Source organism: Amphiprion ocellaris, chromosome 6 (genome assembly GCF_022539595.1).
Source record: "Amphiprion ocellaris isolate individual 3 ecotype Okinawa chromosome 6, ASM2253959v1, whole genome shotgun sequence".
NCBI classification, from domain to species: Eukaryota; Metazoa; Chordata; class Actinopteri; family Pomacentridae; genus Amphiprion; species Amphiprion ocellaris.
Window position 1 is genome coordinate 19,266,627 of NC_072771.1, and position 18,311 is coordinate 19,284,937.

The 18,311-nt window shown below is 43.7% G+C and overlaps 1 protein-coding gene across 3 annotated transcripts in view; it reads left to right on the forward strand.

Moving 5' to 3' along the window:
* The window catches only part of LOC111580372 (tetratricopeptide repeat protein 28), a 179,127-nt gene that overhangs the window by 143,966 nt on the left and 16,850 nt on the right, over nucleotides 1-18,311 (forward strand). For all 3 annotated transcript variants that reach the window (XM_023288096.3, XM_023288097.3, XM_023288099.3), the window contains 4 exons: nucleotides 7,202-7,998; nucleotides 8,102-8,646; nucleotides 10,906-11,429; nucleotides 16,525-16,634. In XM_023288096.3, coding sequence (XP_023143864.1) covers nucleotides 7,202-7,998; nucleotides 8,102-8,646; nucleotides 10,906-11,429; nucleotides 16,525-16,634 — 1,976 coding nt within the window. The remainder of the gene's footprint in view (nucleotides 1-7,201; nucleotides 7,999-8,101; nucleotides 8,647-10,905; nucleotides 11,430-16,524; nucleotides 16,635-18,311) is intronic.

Here is an 18,311-nt window from a genome sequence, read left to right on the forward strand (position 1 = left end):
CTTTGGATTTTCAATGCCCTGTGAGATATATGATATGGGCTATTCTTCTGTATTTAGTTGAGCAATTACAACCAGCGCTGAATGACTTACGATAGCCATCAAGACGGCAGTAAACCTGACTCTAATGGACAACTAAGAGGCATGGTAGTTTCTTCCAGATGAATTATTCTTTAACCTAATGTGCGAAATTGTGCAAGTAAAGAGTAGGGTTAATCATCCAAACATAAATTAAAGACGTCCTTTGACCAGTCTAATGGCCGCACACCCTGGTCAGCTCTTAGCTACAACACACACACCTGATTTTAAAAGTGAGCTGATGACTGGTTGTCATAAATTAGGTCTCCAGAAAGAACATTTTATGATGTTACAGTACATGTGAGCTTTATTACGAGTGGGCACTGCGTGTCAGGCAGCAGTTTTATTCCTGTGTGTCATGTGATTGCCATTATGGCGGCAACAGCACTTTTGTTCATTATTAGCAGCAACATTACAGTTCTTCCAGTCCATGACAGAGTAATCATAGTGCAGCTGATTCGATATCAAAGACCTGCAGCTGGAGACAGAGCAAAAGCTAAATGAGTGGGTGGTAGCAGTGAAGCCTGTTGCTCCATGGAGACGGCCTGGACGAGCCTGACCATCATGTGGATACAGTAGCACTTGACACCCAGGGGAGCTTGTTGCCCATCTCAGTGCTGCCTGATCTGTTGGTACTTCTTGTCTATTTTCTCCCTCTTCACTTTTTGATGCCTCCCTCCCTCACTCTCTCCATCTCCCCTCACCCCTACTGATTGTAATCTGCAGCTGTCAAGCTCCCAGTAATTGAAACTGACTTGATGAATCGCTTAATTACCTTTAATAGCTGATTCAAGACGAGCTGAATAATGAAGATAACAGAGAATGAAGTGGAGGTTGCGAAGCATCAGTCTGTAATTGCCCCATTGTTGTTGTTTTTGTTTGCGGCAGTGGGGCGTGCGTTGTTTTTCCGTCATCGGCGCCCATGAGCCTGCTTAGCACAAGAAGATACGGGGCAAAAACTAACAGGATGTTGTTTCAGACTTCAAGAAAAAAAAAAGGCTGCCTATACGCTGTGCACAAAGAGGGAATGGATGATCGAGTGAAGATTAACGAGCAATGATAAAAGCGAAAAACAAAAGATGGAAAGGAGGAAGTTGCAGAAACGAGAACTTTTATTATGCCCTCTCAGCTTGTCGTTAATGTTGCGTGTGGTGTGGGTGGAGCAGCAGCTGACATGGCTCTGAGGTACAGTTGTATAGAGATTGCCACGCTTTAATATCTAACCATGATGCCCCGCGGTACCAACAGCCCTGGCTCAGCACACTCTGACCTATAAAGGATATGAAAATGTTGCATTCCAGCCCATTTATTATTCATTAATTGGCTAGCTTACCCCCCTAGTCAGCAATATTTAATATCTGAGAGGACTGAAGCGGTGGGATTCCGTGTAGTTCACATTTGTGGCATTCATGAAACAGAATCTAAATTGTATTATTTTCTCTTGCATTTCACTTCAAAGAGACTTTAAGTTTGTTTAGGAGTGTTTGTATGTAGCTTGGTCTTTTTGTGTGTGTGTTTGCTTCTCTTGATTCACACCTCCTCGTTTGACCATATGTCTGCAAGAAGTCACTTGAAGTGTTGACTCCATCAGTTGGAACGGCTGGAGGTGAAAGTCCTAATTAAGCATATTTTTTTTTCTCTTCCTTTTATCCAGCGTCCCTGGGGATTGCTTTCTGCTGATGTTCACGAAAACAAAAGCAAAGGAAAGAGCAAAACAATAGAGGAGAGTTCATGAAACGGCACACAATCACACAACGTGCAGTGCGATACTCTGTGTTTAGATCATACCACTAGTATCACGACTACAGGACACGACTTCTGTGTTGAAGCAGTTTCAGACCTTTGATGATGAATCCCTTGTGCACTTTTCGCACCGTTGCTTTTTCCATTCGTGAGTCCACGTTAAGCACCGGAGTCCACATTTCAGAAAATCTGTTGTGTAAAGCTGCTTTGTTCAGACATCTGATTACCAGGTTTTGTAACATGTCTGACAAAAACACTGTTAGCAGGCTGAGCTTAGAGATTTTAATAGGCAATTTGTTGTCAGTGGTGTTGAAATCTAGCAACACTGACCCTGAGACTGAGAGCTCTTCTGCCTCTTATTGTGAAAGAAAATTATATGGACGTAGCCTTTTGAGTGAGTGGCGTATAAGTAGCAAGAATAATCAAATAATTAGCAGTTCCTTTTCATCATCATTATTATCATCCTCATCCTAACACTGTGGCTGTGTGGACATAAATCCTGTACTTTTCCGACATGCTGTAAGCAGACTGCCCACAGCTGGAGTAAACTACCGACAGGGACCAGACTTGCCTGGAGCGCCGAAGCATAGAGATTATTCGGTTTTGTACCTAAGCCTTTAGAAGCAGCAGTGACTGTAGATATATTATTAGTCTGACCAGGAAAGCGAGCAGCAGAGGGGCAGAATTTACAGAGGAATTTAGAGAGCCTAATTGCCAAGACAGGATGAATGAAGGAACAACGTAAGGAGAAAGATTGTGAAAGAGCCTCACAAATACATAAAAAAGAGCATCTGTCTGACATCGGTGACATCTTCAGCTCCCCATTAATGACCATGTAAATGCATTGTGTAAATATTCCTGCAAAAGGGCAAAAGGGGGCAAATGGAACAGTGGATGGAGAAGCGGTGAAGTGGTAGTGAGATTATTAGGATGCCAGTCTTATGTTACTCTCTTGGAGAGGTCTTTGCTAGCCTGTGGATCTTTTTAGCCTGGCTCCAAATTTCTGTTTGCTGGAAAAGCAGCAGACGCTCCCTGCCTCCCCTCTCATGGCCCCTTTAATCTCATGACCGAGGACTCAGCCAGAAACTGGACTTGAGGCCCTGTGAAACAAACTCTCCCAGTCCTTATCCTTACACCAGAGTGAAGCTCACTGTCCCTATGCACTCATTGTTCCACTCACTGCAGGGCTATTAAATGAAACAAAAGGAACTGTGCCCTTTTTCTAGCACATCTGTAAATTCAGCGTGAAATGTGATCTGTTCCTAAACAGACAAGAGATTGTGCAGCGCAAACAAAAAAAGAAGTTGAGACAACTGAGGCTGAACATCGTTGTTAAGGAGGCAGGAGGAATCAGATGTCATGCGTGTGGACGGTGCAGGGAGTTGGTTTAGTGAGGGGTGAAGGTCAGCAGGAGCAGAAAAGAAGAGCAGATCGGCTGGAGGACTCTGGAAGAGGACGAGCACAGCACTCTGCGTGTTGTTGTTGGCAGGCCACCCACTGAGTGTCTATTTATCTATCCATACCCTGTCGGTTTTTTTTCTATCTTCGTCCTTCGTCTCTCTGCCAGTCAGACTGTAAATGTCTGTCTGAGAGTGAGGATTTGGTACCTTAAGCCCAAACCCCAGAACTCCGCCCCTTTCTGCAGACCCCAGGAGGATCTGATGTCTGCTTTAGCTCACTGCTTCCCCCAGCAGATCATAAAATACACCATACTATGTTGTATTATCATGCTTCTCTCTTAAGATGATTACAGTAATATAAGCATGTAGTCTTTCATCTTCCATTCACGTATGTGATTGGAAGTCTCCCCTTATTTTCTCCATTATGATACAATCATCCACATGTCATCTTCAGAGGTTGCAAGTATTCCTCATGTTTCTGTACATGACCTGAATAATGCTACTGTTGTGCAGAGTTTTTCAACCTAGTTCTATAGCCTTAACCACATTTTAAGACAGTCACATTTGCTCTTTATCATCACAATGTATATATTCTGTTATTGATTAATTAATACGCACAGCTAGAAAAATAGAACCAGTAGATCTCCTTAGGAAAAAAATCAATGTGGATGTTGTACCCTGCTTTATCTCCTTATGTGGTGCTCTTCAGTAGTTTATTATTGTAAAATATTTTTTTCCTGCTCTTTCAAACACTAGTATATAGTGTTATTAATGTAGTCTTGATTTCTTACACGTATTGCATCAATTAGTAACGACCCTGAACTCTTTCCATTTCAGAAACTATAAAAGGTATTCAGAGGTACTCAACTATTTATGCTAACTGCGGTCGGATAAAATGTTTCGTGAATACTGTCCAACCTCACTGGGATTTTCCTCAAAGTCTGACTTCCCCATTTTGATATTTTACCAGCCTCTTCCACTCGAGACTCAAATTAGCATCAAAATTTCCGCAAACACCACAATTCCGATGTCCTGCTCTGGTTTTTTACTTCTCAAACATGATCGTAAATTTTAATGTTGACCTCGTTCTAAAATATAAATGAGGAACAAAATCGAATCATTATTTTGGGCTCAGGGTGGTCATCTCTCCTCTGTTCCTAGTATCACCCCAGCACAGTGGCAGCAGCACCATTGTTGGTAAAAATCCTCTGAGCTGACTGGAGGCAGCAGCTCTCTGGACCTTCCCAGCTCCTGGAGGAATGACACAGTGATTTACTGAGAACACGACACCATCCCTCAAAGTCATCACTGCAGCATATCCCTCTATGTACAGCCAGCTGTGTAATGAAAAGTGACAACACATTGCCATGCTTTTAATGTCTTTGGTCATGGGGGGATGGATAGGGTTCAGTATAAAAGTATTTGAATGGTGTGGGCTTTATCCTGTTTCTTCACTGCTTTGTTTCAAGCTGTGTGAGGAATATTTGAGCCATTTTTTATTTTTTTATTTTAGTCAAATGCGTTTAGTATGCACCACAGACTTACAGTGAAATCAGAGGTTAAATTTAATCCCAGGACTGATACTTTGTTGAGGTCGTTTAGATTTGGACAGCATGCTACAGTGACCACATGAGCCAGACGCCCCTTAATAATTCCCAATTTCTGTGCTGCAGCAGTATTTACCATCATGTTTGGTATGGTTTTATTTACTGTTCTGCTGGATAGTATTCCCAAAGGGTTCCGTAATCCTCTTACCATATGGGGGGCGCTCAGAAAATATTTTCTTGCCTCAAGTGTGGCTCCAGGCATAGCCTAAGGCTTATGGCAATTTTGACTCTATGGCAGCTTCCAAGCCCAACCTCAAACCTGACCATACTCCCACAGCCTCTGTCCAGCCGGTGTGCTTTACCCCCACGTCCATCACTGAGCTCCAGATCCATTTTTAGCCTGCAGCATGGAACATGTTTGCTGGTAATACATCAGTAGGCATTATAGCCTTAGTAAGATCAGCCTCCATTGGGGAAAGCATAACCTTGGGAGTGACTTTGTGGCGAGAGCTGTCACTGCTTCTCCAACTAGCCTGCTGTGAATCTTAACATGCTTCCACTCACAGGAAAGAGCAAAGCTGAGGGGTTTGTCCAAGATGTAGGAAATGTCTGTGCCAGCATAATTTTAAAACCCAAAAGCCAAATTTTTACTGTATTTGTAGTGTACACAGTCAACAACAATACAGATTTAGCTCTTTGTAAAGGTCTTTATTGCTGTTTTATTTGCAAACTAGTGTTTCTCAACATTTGGCAGCACTGCATCCCCGTCTCTCTGTGCTCTACTCTGTGAGACGTCTAGCATACCAATTCCTCAGGGCTGTGACCTGATGATTACAGGGTCACTTCAGGTTGTATCACTTTATCCTGAGAACACAAGCAAGCAAACAAGCAGCCAATCAGGTTTGATTTGTCGGTAGGTCTGTACTACATGCTGAATCATGGTCTGAATTAAGTAGGCAAAGGATCAGTGTGATTATGTTTCCCCCCTCCAAAAAAAAAAATCCAACCCATTTGCAGGAAGTTGGTGGATTTTATTTGCTATGTCTAATTTTTAGACACCCAATTCAGGCAGGTTTAGTTTTTAATTAACCTCCTTCTTCATACTTGATTTAGAGTGAAATATTGTTGATGCATGATTCAAATATGTGAACTAGGTCAATGTCTTACACCAGCCCACTAAAGTATGTATGAATATATGTAAATAGCTCGTAAGCTAATATGAAGCCCAGTTGTTTATTCTGTAACGGCACCAACTCTTTTCCAGTCGTCGTTGGTGTAATGTGCTGATTTTAAGTCAGCCAGCATCAGACTGCTTATCTACATCAACATGTAACTTCTGCAGTCGTTTGAGCGGCCTGTTTAGCTTCAGTCCCAATGTTTATGTAGCCTGTGTTCAGGCCCATAATGTGGCAGGTTTCGGATGAAATAAATGGGAAAACACACATGGCGGTAACTAATCCCAGCGGCACCATCACATGCTCACCACAACCCACAGAGCCCCTCTCCATCCATGGTTCCCACCCGCTCTGGCTCCAGAACTGTTTCCATCCCCCATGTCCCATCAGTGGCTGTACCCCCGTCCTACTGCCCCATTAGCCTCCATGCTGATGCAGCAGAGCAGTGATGGTCAGTCTGCATGTCTTCATCCACCAGCCTGCAGCCATTCTGTCTTCTCTTTCAGTGAGGTTTAATATTATCAGTGCAATTATTATCTCTGAAAGCTGGGTGACAATGCAAAAGAGGAGACTGAGAGATTAGCAATGAGTCTCAGAGTGAAGAAGGGTAGATAGGGTAGATATGCTGTGATGTCTCTTTACTTTGCTGTGTATTTGTCAATGTGCATAAGTGTATAGGTGTGGGTACACATTTGTTTGGGGGTGTGTGTGTGTGTGTGTGCCAGATGGCTGCCTGGCTGTGGGGTAAAGCTATTATTTTTCAGAGGATGGTATTTTATCAGAGATAATACGCTCAATTCACTGGGTTCTGTATTATTTATTGTTTCTCCACACTTATCTCATTTTTTCTAAAGTTGTTTGCTGAGCTTTCCATCTACTATTCACACTCTCCCCTACTTTTACTTCCCCTCTCTCTTTCTTTTTTGCTCTCTCGCAGCTATTTCCAACCCTCTGCAAAAGTTTGTTGGTTTTGGTAAAATCCCTGTAAGACGCAATCATCAAAGGCAGCTTAAACAATCAAAAGATTCTATTTTGTGTTATAATAACTCTGTTTGATTGCACTACATTTTAATGACCATAATTCTGTGGGAGAGTGTGTTGTGTAAGCAGAGAACAGATGGCTCAGAGAGCATATTTTAACAACCAAATGACTTGTTTTGTACATGAAGAGCTGACGAGGCACTTGAATTTTACTCAATTATGATTTTCCCCTGAATGGGTCTTTAACTTCCTCCTCTTGCTCTCTCGCCTCTCTCCACAGGCATCATCCACCAGATGAAAGGGGACTATGAGACTGCACTGAAACTCCACAAAACACACCTGGCCATTGCTCAGGAGCTGAATGACTATGCTGCTCAGGGCCGGTCTTATGGCAACATGGGTAATGCCTACAATGCCCTGGGAGCCTTTGACCAGGCTGTTCGCTACCATCGCCAGGAGCTGCAGATCTCCATGGAGGTCAATGACCGGGCCTCGCAGGCCTCTACGCATGGCAACCTGGCTGTGGCTTACCAAGCTCTGGGTGCCCACGACCGTGCTCTGCAGCATTACCAGAACCACCTCAACATAGCTCGTGAACTCAGAGATGTCCAGAGTGAAGCGCGGGCTCTGGGCAACCTCGGCAACTTCCACTGCTCTCGAGGAGAGTTTCCTCAGGCTGTACCCTACTATGAGCAGTACCTCCGGCTGTCTCCTGACCTCCAGGACATGGAGAGTGAAGGGAAAGTCTGTCACAATCTGGGTTATGCCCACTACTGCTTGGGGAACTACCAGGATGCTGTCAAATACTATGAGCAGGACCTTGCTCTGGCTAAGGACCTTCATGATAAACTGAGTCAGGCCAAGGCATACTGCAACCTTGGTTTGGCTTTCAAGGCTCTAGGAGACTTCAGTAAGGCAGAAGAGTGTCAGAAATACCTGTTGTCCTTGGCCCAGTCCCTGAACAATGCACAGGCTCGCTTCAGAGCTCTCGGGAACCTGGGAGACATATTTGTCTGTAAAAAGGACGTGGCTGGAGCCATTCAGTTTTATGAACAGCAATTGGCTTTAGCTCACCAGGTGTGGCCACCTTTAAATACACATAGGAAATGTTATTTGGAATACAATTTGATATTCACTCACGTCCTTCATACTAATATGGTGAAATTCTTTCTTGTTTCAGGTGAAGGAGCGTAGAATGGAGGCCTGTGCATACGCTGCCCTTGGAGCCACCTACAGACTTGTACAGAAATATGACAAAGCCCTGGGCTACCACACTCAGGAGTTAGAGGTGTACCAGGAGCTCGGTGATGTGTCGGGAGAATGCAAAGCCCACGGTCACCTGGCAGCTGTCTATATGGCCCTTGGGAAGTATGCCATGGCCTTCAAGAGCTATGAAGAGCAGCTAGAGCTAGGTCGGAGGCTGAAGGATCCTGTTGTCGAGGCTCAGGTGTATGGAAACATGGGCATCACCAAAATGAATGTAGGTGTAATGGAAGAAGCTATTGGCTACCTGGAGCAGCAGCTGGCCACTTTACAGCAGCTGAGTGGCAATGAAGCAGTAATGGACCGGGGCAGGGCCTATGGAAACCTGGGAGACTGTTATGAGGCCCTGGGAGACTTTGAGGAAGCCATCAAGTACTATGACCAGTATCTGTCAGTGGCCCAGAGCCTCAACCGCATGCAAGACCAAGAGAAAGCCTATAGAGGCTTAGGAAATGGACACAGGTGAGAGTCATATTGCGGGAAAAATAATTATCAGTGTCAGTTTCCTCCAGCTCTTTGTGCAGCAGATAATTGTATTCACATTTTTTTAACAAATAATCACAGTACTTTGCATATAATTTGCCCTTTTGTACTCACTATCAAGGACCACCATAGTTTAGAGACCCCTTGCTGGTGAGCAGCGCTTGGATGTTAGTCTGGTGCTAGCTGTCTCAGCAGCAGCCTAGTGGCCCTGGCTTTATCTGTATGCAAAGTGGCTTTGGCACACAGACGGAAGCACAGTTATTTCTAGACAACCTCTTACATCTTGTGTCTCTTCTCCCTTCTATTTTTCCTGATGCTTCAAAGAGCTGATAGCAACCTGGGAGACTCCCCTGCAAAATAAAACACGAAAGGCTTGGTGAAATCCTCATTTCAGAGATGATTTTCTTCTTATTGTGCGTCATCAGCATGGCACCACAGCAATCACACACAGCTGTATTAGCCATGCATGAGTTCAGAAGGGAATAATAGACATCAAACCCTTCTCATCTTGCAGCAGCTCTTAGTCAAGCAAATATATTATCACACACAACATTAATTAAGCTGAAGGCTTTTATTCTTTTAATGCTCCATTTGAACCAGCATCCAGCAATTGTTGGTGTGCCTGAGAATGTGAATAAAGTGTTTTTGAAAGCTGTGAAGCCAACTGAAATGTTCAGATGGGATGAATGCCACCCTGTCAACACATACACAAGAGGATGAAAGCAGGCATCTTTTGACAGATGACCCATCTCATATTAGAAGATGGTAAACAGCATTACCCTTCAAAAACAGTCTACATTTCAAATTTCATATCATGCCTCAAACATTTCTCATATAGCCTTTCACACACAATTTAGTCACATCAGCAGCTATCAGCACTGGACAGATAAATCTATATTTCATGGATGCCAAAACTGGAATAGTGAGATGCTTTGCGAAATGAAAGTGTTCCTGCAGTGTACACTCTTTTAGTCTTCTAAAACTATCTGTTCATAAATAGGTGTGTATGAATAAAAAATATAGTTTATACAAGATGTGAGATAAGCAGAGATAAAACTAGATTTTTTTTTTTTTACATTATTCCTGTGCATTAAATGTTGAGTGATTCAAATTTCTAGTCCCCCTTATTATTATTGCATTATTTCTAAGTTAACAATAACAGCATTTCATCTCAATACTTTGAAAAGACTATATTAAAAATACAGCCCCAAAAGTAGAAACTCAGTGTAACAGAATCACTGATACACAATCAGAAAATCTGTGATTACTGAAGCACATATGAGTTCACCATTGATTTCCAGTGATTCTAACTGCATACACATGGTTGTAAAATCACCTGTCAACACCAGAACTTCCTCAGTTTTGGATTTGTATGTTGTGTCTGCATGTCTGCAGCGTAGCTCCACATTGGAAAAAGCAGAGGCAGAGCTGATTATGAGACTTCACAAAGATGTACAAGTAAGATGGGTGACCATCTAAAAATCAGTCAAAACACAGCTGCAGCAGTGATTACACAATATAGAAATAGCCATAGTAGCATTAAGCAGAGACGTAGTTGCTGTCCTCCTTGCGCGATCGATCTCTAGCGAGTGCTTCATACTTAACACATGGGTTATAAATGGAAATTGGACTTTCTGTGAGAGGTCAGACAATGCAAAGGACATTGCATTATGTCAGCCCCTATGTACAGTGTATGAACAGTGAATGTTGGGAGCATATTTGTTGGTCAGATAATTGTATGGTTCAGTGTGTTTGGCAGAAACCTGACCGTCACTACCACAGTTAGTGCATAGTGCTGACAATGAAGCACAGAGACAGGAGTGTGATGATACGGCCAAGTAAGTTGCCTGATCTGAATCCAACAGAACATCTTTTGGGTATTTTAAGGAAAAAAGTAGAGCAACACATCCCCCTTTCTCTTTCATATTTATTTAAAAAAAAAAAAAAAAAAAAAAAAGATTAGAATCCTTTAATGAAAGCCATACTTGCTTTTGTTACACTGAGTTCCTACTGTGGGCCCAGTATTTCAGTACAGTAAATCTAAATTGCAATTTTTAAATTTTCCATAGCTGCAAATACTTTATTGTTTAAATTAGAGGAATACAATTACTGAAAGTGGATGCAGTTTTGAGTAATTTTACATTTAAATGATTTTGCACTCGCCTCTGTTGTCTACTGTACCTTAAATATCTCACTACATAACTCTACCAACCGCTTTCTTTCTCTCTTCATCTGCAGGGCAATGGGAAACCTACAGCAGTCTCTGGTGTGCTTTGAGAAACGGCTAGTGGTGGCTCATGAGCTGGGGGAGTGCGGAGGCAAGGCTCAGGCCTACGGTGAACTGGGGGCACTCCACAGCCAACTGGGCAACTACGAGCAGGCCATCTCCTGTTTGGAGCGTCAGCTGGCCATTGCTCGTGACACCCAGGACAGACTACTGGAGGGTGATGCCAGCTGCGGTTTGGGCGTCGTGTATCAAGCTATGGGAGAGTATGAGACGGCCCTGCGATGCCACCAAAGTGACCTGGAGATTGCAGAGGAAGCCGGCAGCACCACACGCCAGGCCCGAGCTTATGGCAACTTAGGCCTTACTTACGAGTCGCTAGGAAACTATGAGCGGGCGGTCGTGTTCCAGGAACAGCACCTAAGTGTCGCGGCACAGACTAATGACTTGGCTGCCAAGACACTGGCCTATGGCAGCTTGGGGAGAACACACCACGCACTGCAAAACTACTCACAAGCTGTCATGTACCTGCAGGAAGGTGAGTGAGTCAGGGGGAATAAGGGAGAGGATTGCCTTTGTTGCCTGAGCTGATAGGCTTAGAGTTTGTGAATTCATGAATATGAAATTCAGAGCCTATTTGTTGCTAAGCCTTTGCCACATTTTTATTAGTCTGCGTGCATGTGTGTGTGTGTTTAGGCTTTTGTGCTTATGTGTTATAAGTGCACAGGGGGATTTTGTGCGCATATTATGCATCTGTGTTGTCTTCTGAGTTGTATAGGTATACCAGCATTTGTGTGTGTATGTCTGTGCAAATCTTTCAGAATGCATGCCAGGGCATTTTTCCTGTTTACTGCTAGCTGTTTTTCACACTTCTGTATCTACTTTCTCAGAGGGTTCTTTTACAGCAAGCTGCCAAAGGATCTTTTCACGCAGTGGCTGTCAGACTCCTGCCTCTCACGCTTCATTGTTCCCTACAGATTATGGTGAAATAAAAACCTGCAGCGTGGCCTCTTGAAAATTCATTATGTCAGTGACAGTGCCGGAAGTGTCTGTCACTGAAGATGTGATAAGTGGAAGCATTCATATGTGTGACCTGAACGTCCACACTGCCAGCCTTGCCCATGTCCATTGACAGACTTCATGCTCGGGCACACCCACGGTGTTACGACCCAGACCCTGTTTGAATCCCAGAAAATTGGAGTAAGAGGGCATTTGTGTATTTCACCCTGCAGGGAGTGAATGCAAAGGAACAGGAATAAATCTCCTCTGTTTCTCCTCCGTCGACTGTATTAGAGTTAGTTGGGCCTGCAGTGACCCATACACCCTCTGCAGGCCTGCTTGTTGAGCTTTAATGGAAACAGAGGCGACAGGCCATTCTGTCTCCACCCTGTCCTCCTGTTGTCCCCCACACTGTCCTTGTTTTGTTCCTTGGTCTGGCTGTGAAAAAGCACAGTGCCTTCACTATCCTTGACAGCCAATTATTTCTGGCCAACCTACCCAGACCAAAAAGTTGGCAGGGTTTTTTTCCTTTCAGTTTTTCTATTTTTTTTCCACCCTCTTTTGCTGCTATGTTTTTTTTTTTATCCTTCATGCTGCACTGCTTGTTTTTTGTTTTTGTTTCCCAAAAAAGATTAATTGGAAGGAGAGATAGAAATGCAGCGCCAAACTAGCGCAGACATTCTTGACAACATGTGACCTCCAAATCACTGCATGCGTTTCTATACGTGTATCTGATGGTTTTTCTGTGTTGTGCAGTGATACATAATGATAAGCCTACAGTGGAAGACATAAGAGATACCAATTAGGTGTTGATGGGCAGACAGAGTTTTCTGTCACTTAAAGAGTTCACACTAATCCCCAAGTTATGTTCCTGTAATGTTACATTGTAGAACACTGCACTTTCTCAAGCTTAAACAAAAGAGTCATTTCACACCAAGATGCACTTTATAACGATTAACACAATCAATGTTGTCATTAAATCAATGCAGTCATTGTAGCGACTAATGGAGGTATTACAGCTTCTCCAAGCTAGGTTTATGGAATAACTGAAGGAACTAACTAATGAAAAGACAATATTAACCTACAAAAGGATTTTTTAATGTATCAGATGCCTAATATGTAAGCCAGGATTAAATAAGTGACATAACATATACATGAATAAATATGAAATCCATATCTCTTTATGGATAAAATCCAGTAGTCATATACTGTATGCATATTTAAATTTATACATTATTTGACCTTATTTAATTTACATATTCTGATATACAGCACACATGCATTGTGGCTGCTATTTTGAACAAAATTACAGTAAATATTTATTTAAAGTACTCTATTAATAGTATTTGTGTTGTATGCAAGAAGCAAAATTATATGGGATGATAAATTCCCATATGCAAACTCAGCTGGATGAATAAGCTTATGTAAATAGAGCCTTAATTGTGTGTTGGAGACAAATATTGTAGATTGTCAAACATGGTGTATTTTAGAGGACTATTTCTTACAGTGATATAAATCCTTTACATGATACACAAGCAGAACTGATGCAGAATTCTAATAAAATATATTCATGTTGTTAGGTCTTTGAAGATTTTGTCAGGAGGCATCTATAACTAAATGCAGTTGGATGATATGTATCTGTATCTCAGAATATCTGGACCAGTCATCATCATTTGTAGGCATCCTTTCACAGTTTTCAGTGCTACTATTTTTATGCTGTAAATGTTGAATTTTGGTGGCTGTTAAAGTGGCAGGGCTGGTAGCATAGAGAGCCATAGATAGACTTATCTTTGTGCTCGGATTAGTTTTTTCTCTCCTTAGACTCAGAAGAGACTGAATCTTTCACCTTAAGTGGATATATTTCAAAGAATATTATTTAAAAAGCTGAAAAAAGGAATTATCCTAGCTTTCCACTATCTCATAAATTATTAAGCGAGGTTCCACAAATACCGATATCTAGGTCTCAACGTAATGAAAACGCCAATCCTGCTTTAGAACCATGCAGTTAGCAACGTCGTAGAATTTTGTTTATGCAGGATGAATTTCAAGTAGGATTGGATGTGTCTTCAATATTATATGATCCATATTCTTGTCATCATTAATATTTTCATTATATAACAAAGGCCTGAGGAAAATATTTATTCATTCAAATTGGGTACATTTATGTGTCAATATCAGAGAAAATGTAGTGTTTGTGTTGTAAAAATGTCTCTAGGATTGTGTTTTTCCATCAGAAATAGCTCGTGTTACACATAAGCAGGATTTATGCTCTGTCTGAACCGTATGTTGGATTTGTGGATCGCCTCAGAAACCCCTCTTCATACAACTTTGTGACATCTAGTAGGTGATTTCTGTGTCTGACATTCGCAGCCACTTCAGTGCCCAACTGGCCGGCTGCGCTGAGGTGAGAGAGGGATGAAGGATTGCACTTCTCTTTCTCGCTTTTTTTATATTTTCGTCTGGTACTCAACTATTTGTGGCACTTTCCATCTGTACAGTCCGGCGCCACATCAGCAGCGCCGTCTCCCCTGGGGAGATTGTGCGAAAATGTGCGCTGTTATCCTCATTTTTAAATAATATCTCACACACTGTTCACTGTTCCGTATGTGGTCATGATCAAAGGGCAGCGTGTTGTCAGGTGTCGTGTGTGTGTGTGTGTGTATCTGTTCGCAGCCCAGTGCGCTTTGCGGTTATGCAGTGCGTGCGAATGCGTGTGCGGTGTCTGAAGGCGGAGGTGCGTGGGCCTCCGGGGCTGCAGAAGATCTCTCACCCAGCTGTCAAGCAGCCTTTAAAGTGTTCTCTAGTTGCTCTTCAGGGTGCAGCCAGCCACGGCCACATCCTCATGTCAGCCGCCGCTACGTGACTGTGCCTGCAGGGCGCACCAAAGGCACGCACGGTGACAGTGACAGACACTGAATGATACAGAGGGAATGAGAGAGTTAGGGAGGGAAGAAGACGTAGAGGGAAAGAAGGAGGATGGCAGCCGGGTGGAGGGGAAGGACGGGGATCGGCATGAGTCATAATTCACATGTATTATTTCACTGTCAGCTGGAGAATAAAGAAAACATAGAGTTGGTTGACATTCAGGCTTGATCATAAAGAACTATCACAGAGCAGCTCAGAGAAAGAAAGGCTTTCAGTTGTGTGTGTGTGTGTGCGTGCGTGTGCATGTGTGTGTGTGTGCATCTGTGTGTACGTGCAGATGAAAGGCTCGGAGCCAGAGTTGAGATGAGTGAGGGTTGAGGCTGTCAGAGAATGAAAAGGATAATTTAGATCTGTTTCCTCTCTCTTGCTCCAGTGCCTAATGAGCCCTAAGCAGTGCCGGGTCCCCCGCAAGCACTGCCACCACGGTAAAGATGAAACAGGTAGAGAGCGAAGGGAGGGCACGGAGACACAGGCACGGAGATGAGTAAATGAATACAGGAGGTATAGGGAGAGAGGAGCACAGCGGATGCATGGGGGAAGAGGGCAGGCAGGCTGGCAGAGGGAGGGCGTGCAGAAAGATAAGGAAGAGAGGGGAGACTGTTGCAGGCTTCAAAGGCTGCCTGCTAGCGTGGCCATGGAGGAGCCATGAAGTCTATGGTTGCGTGGTGTGCTGCTCTTGCGGAATAGCCTGGCTTTTTCAGGTCACGCTCTCTGTTCTTGGCTTATCTGGTCCAGCCACAGACTGTTTTCCAGGAATGCAGAGAAAAGCAGACTCGGGCGAGGGTGGCTTGGCCCATTTTCTCCTCTCTTTGACCAAAAGCATGTTTAGACCCCTCCATCACGCAAGCGAGAATAGACTTGCAAATGCAGAGCCCGCGTTAAGGGAGACTGTGCATGAGCCATTGCAAACTGCAGAATTCCTGCTGTGCATTTAGCACCTTGTGGGCTATGTGTGGCCCGGCAGCTGTCACTTGTTTATTTTTATTTTTTTTCTTTCATCGTTGTCCTCTGTGGAGTGGCATTTTCATCTCGGTAATTGGGTAGAACCGGGTACTCGGCAGGCAGACTCAGGACACACGCAAAGATGTGACATACGCATCACCGCCTGAGGAATTGGACGTGAAAAACAAACTGTGCACTCGCCAGGTGATGTGACACAGGCACACTTACTGAACGTACACACCTACATACACATGCACAGTCAGACCTCCCCTGGCTTCCCAAACAAAGTCGGAAAGTCTCTCAAACAAAATGTCACAAAGTAGGCTGCGTGTTTGCATTCAGTCTATTATTGTCTCATCACTGTGTTTGCAAATATTTGGAGACATCTTCATGATATTGTGTGGCTTATTTTATGCAAGCATTAGGCGTGTGTTTGTGTTTGCTCAGCCAGTCGATCCTCAGCATTGATTACTATGCAGCCCGATAAGTGCTCTAACACCCACTCTGGCAGAAGCGTGTGTGTGTGTGTGTGTGTGTGTGTGTGTGTGTGTGTGTGTGTGTGTGTGTGTGTGTGTGTGTGTTTTAGAACCAGTGTGAGCAGCATCTTACAACTGAGGCCAAATACCCAAACCTGTTCGCTGTCAGAACATCAGTACCACGCTATGCTTACATCTGTTACTCTGAAATATACCTAACAGTCTGCCTGCTCTGAATAATTTTTACTCTCCTCTCCCTCTCATCTGCTCCCTTTTCCCCTTTTCTGACAGGTCTGCGGCTTGCAGAGCAGCTGGCTCGGCGTGAAGACGAGGCGAAGATCCGCCATCGTCTAGGACTCTCTCTGTGGGCCAGTGGGAATCTGGAGGAGGCCCAGCATCAGGTAGAGTCTCTCCTCTCCTCTCCTCTCCTCTCCTCTCCTCTCCTCTCCTCTCCTCTCCTCTCCTCTCCTCTCCTCTCCTCTCCTCTCCTCTCCTCTCCTCTCCTCTCCTCTCCTCTCCTCTCCTCTCCTCTCCTCTCCTCTCCTCTCCTCTCCTCTCCTCTCCTCTCCTCTCCTCTCCTCTCCTCTCCTCTCCTCTCCTCTCCTCTCCTCTCCATCTGGACTCCCTCCAACAAATATCCACCTCTTGTAGTTAAAACTGACCTCCAATAAGCCCACATCTGTTGGCTTACAGGTCTGCAAAGATTACAAATGAGAGGTGGAAGTAGATGTCCAAACACAGTGAGGGTGGAATATAAGTTTTCAGTAATGCTCCTACGGTGAAAGAAAGAGCTCAGAAAGAACAACAGGAGGGGAAGAAAGGAGAGTTGGTTGTAGAGCTTGAACGCTGCTGCTGGCAATATGCTGGGGAGAGTCTGTTGAGCTGGTAAATGCTGTCATCTCAGCAGACAGGCGACAGATGAGTGAAGATTTTTTATTTTTTTTTATCTATGTGCATGGTCTCAGGAGCCCCAAGCCTGTGCATCACACACATATTCGCTCCTCTTCAGCCCACTGCCCACCTGGCAAGCATGGAATATCCCCTTAACGTCTCTCTTTGCAGTCTGTCCACACTGCAGCTCAAGATTTGATTTTTTTTTTTCCGTGACTTGTGTATCCACACACAAGTCTGTGAACAGTGAGCCAACAGCAGTGGCTGTCACGTGTGTCTGTAGGGATGTTTTTCAGCTGCTTTCATTTTCTAAATCTAGTCCAAAACATTTTTGTTATGATACACGCACACGACTTACACCCATGTGACCCAGATAGCTTTGTTTTTCGGTCTTGCATCATACTTTTCAAAAAGTAACTTTGTCTGTTTGCAATTATCTGTAACAAGAGCCGGGAAAGAAAGACTGAACCAAGGTGGTGTCTACAACAGAGGCTGAGTGCTCATGAGTCATAGTGAGGAATTTGTGTTCAATTAAAGCAAAATATTATTCTAACAAGCCAATGCAACATATTTTCCACTGCATCTTTGCTTTCCAGTTTAATGCTTGACCTTCAGACCCTAACAGTCCATGTTAACATTGTGTTATCCTTGTTGCAACCAACTGCGATCCAGTCCTTTGTACCACAGCTATGTTTAAGTTTTTTTTTTTTTACTCCATGTCAGCTTGTAGCCCTCAGGGTGAATTGGTGGTGGGAAAGGACACTGTTGTCCTCAGTGTATAGATCAAATGGTTATTCATGAGCTGCCCTGTCGCTGCACATGACCTTGGTAAATACCCTGACCCACTTCATACCACAATTGTAAAGGCTTGTATTTACATTTATAAAGCATCCATAGGTACAGACCGAGAGAACTTGACCTCATGTTCCTCATTCTTTATATATTTAAAGTTAATTGTATTTTACCAGCCTCGCTCTGATCCCAGTGTTCACCGTGACATACAGACCGACGTGTCCTGATTCTAATCAGCCATCTGAATGCACGCTTCCTCTGAGAAGCACTCACGTTCATATCTCGGCAAACGTGAATCAATAAATTCGTTCTTACTTAAATATCGGTGGTGCGCTGTAGATTACAATCCTTTACGTCTGATATCATCTGCCACAGAGGATGAGAGTTTCCCCAGG